At 39.3% G+C, this 1,916-nt stretch overlaps 1 protein-coding gene across 1 annotated transcript in view; it reads right to left on the minus strand.

Annotated features, from left to right (window-relative positions):
• Window positions 1–294: 294 nt before the first annotated feature.
• Window positions 295–1,916, minus strand: part of pnp4a (purine nucleoside phosphorylase 4a) — a 6,261-nt gene continuing 4,639 nt past the window's right edge. Inside the window, exons 5-7 of the mRNA XM_070959234.1 lie at window positions 1,685–1,875; window positions 1,107–1,186; window positions 295–681 (exon numbers count right to left, since the gene is read on the minus strand). Coding sequence (XP_070815335.1) covers window positions 535–681; window positions 1,107–1,186; window positions 1,685–1,875 — 418 coding nt within the window. The 3' untranslated portion in view covers window positions 295–534. The remainder of the gene's footprint in view (window positions 682–1,106; window positions 1,187–1,684; window positions 1,876–1,916) is intronic.

Consider the following 1,916-nt stretch of genomic DNA (forward strand, 5'->3'; position numbering starts at 1 on the left):
TTCCTTTGGTGGCCTATTTCCTCATCTTATTTATGAGCTTATTGTCCCTGGAAGAGCAAAACTGTATTGACCGTATTTGTAGTCTGTGTAAGTCTGTGTTTTTTTCCAGTGGACATTAGAGGAACTGCAGCTGCAAAAACAGGAAACAGGAAGCAGGGGGTTTGTCAGAATGTTTTAATCAGTTTTAATGCAGTTCAGGAAGTTTTACAAAATAAAATCCCATGATTCAACAGGAACAATGTACAAGAGAAGAATCTTTAAAAAAAAAACTTTGTCTCATATTTTAAAGCACCATCAAACACAGCCGTTGTCATTATATTAATCTGTAGGATTAATGTAAAATATCATAAATGCATACTTACATTCAAATTTACCCTGATGGAGGATTATTAGGCACCATGTTGATATAAATAAAGTTTTTATTACAATAAAAATAAACAACACCATGAAGGGTGAAAAACAGAAAATCAGAGAAAGCTCTAACAAAGTTGCAAATACAACAATTGAATATATACAGCCCGTATGTGTGTGTGTTCAGACAGCATTATTGGTGTTGTTATTGATCTCCATCCTGCTGATCAGCTCGGTCACCAGCTGCTGCACTGTGTGAGAGCGCAGGCGACCGACCTCCAGGACGCCCTCATGGTTCACGCTGTCTGAGTCCTCATAACTCTTCACCACCTATCACAGATCAATCAATCAATCAATCAGCTAATAAATCAACCAATCAATCTGTCGGAGTCCTCATAACTCTTCACCACCTATCACAGATCAATCAATCAATTAGCTAATAAATCAACCAATCAATCTGTGTCCTTGTAGCCCTTTACCATGTGTCACATGTGTCAATCAATCAATCAATCAATCAATCAATCAATCAATCAATCAATCAATCAATCAATCAATCAATCAATCAATCAATCAATTTGCCTGAGTCCTCATAACTCTTCACCACCTATCGCAGATCAATCAATCAATCAGTGGTCGATCACTCAATCAAAAAGCTACCAAATTGACCCCAGAAGGTTAATTTGATCAATCTCATTAAGGAGTTGATTAGTCAGAATCCATTAATACATTAATGGATTATTGATTGGTGCATTTACCTTGTTGGTGATCAGAGAGAGGCCGAAGACTCTCAGACCACAGTGAGTCGCCACGACGACCTCAGGAGCTGTACTCATACCTGTAAAGACACAACACCTGAAGTTACTGAGACGGGTCACATGACTTGATAAAACTGTGTACTATAACAGTGTTACTCTTACAGTAACAGTAACAGCAGTAACAGTGTTACACTGTTACTCTAACAGTAACAGTACTGGCACCACTACTGTGTTGACCACTACCACATTGATAAACCAAACATTTCAGTGTGTAAACAGCATCTAGCTGCACAACATATTAACCTCATATAAAAGGCTAATTTATAATGTAAACCAGTGTAAATTAAACATACACAGAGCCTTAGATAACCATAATACAACAAATGTAATAAATTTAAACAAACAAAATCTACATATTCATCCCTGTTTGTCAGTTTATATGACCCAGTTTACAAATGAATAATCCATTATAAAGTATGATGATTTTATCTAACAGCATAAACCCCCCCCCCCCCCAAATACTTCCTGCCCCTCAGAGGATAAAGCCGTTAGATTTGAATGACCTGTAAGACTCTTACCGACAGCGTCCACCCCGAGTCGATGCAGCAGTCTGGCCTCAGCGATGCTTTCAAAGTTTGGTCCACCTACCATGGCATACACGCCCTCCTGCATGATGCCGGCCACGCCCAGCTGCTTGGCGATCTCCATCGCTATGCAACGCAGGCCTTTGTCATAGCAACCTGACATGGCCGGGAAACGAGGCCCGAACCTGTAAACAACAATAAACAACTGAAACAATACCATAAGCAA

The sequence above is a fragment of the Chaetodon trifascialis genome, chromosome 3 (genome assembly GCF_039877785.1).
Source record: "Chaetodon trifascialis isolate fChaTrf1 chromosome 3, fChaTrf1.hap1, whole genome shotgun sequence".
Lineage (NCBI taxonomy): Eukaryota > Metazoa > Chordata > Actinopteri > Chaetodontiformes > Chaetodontidae > Chaetodon > Chaetodon trifascialis.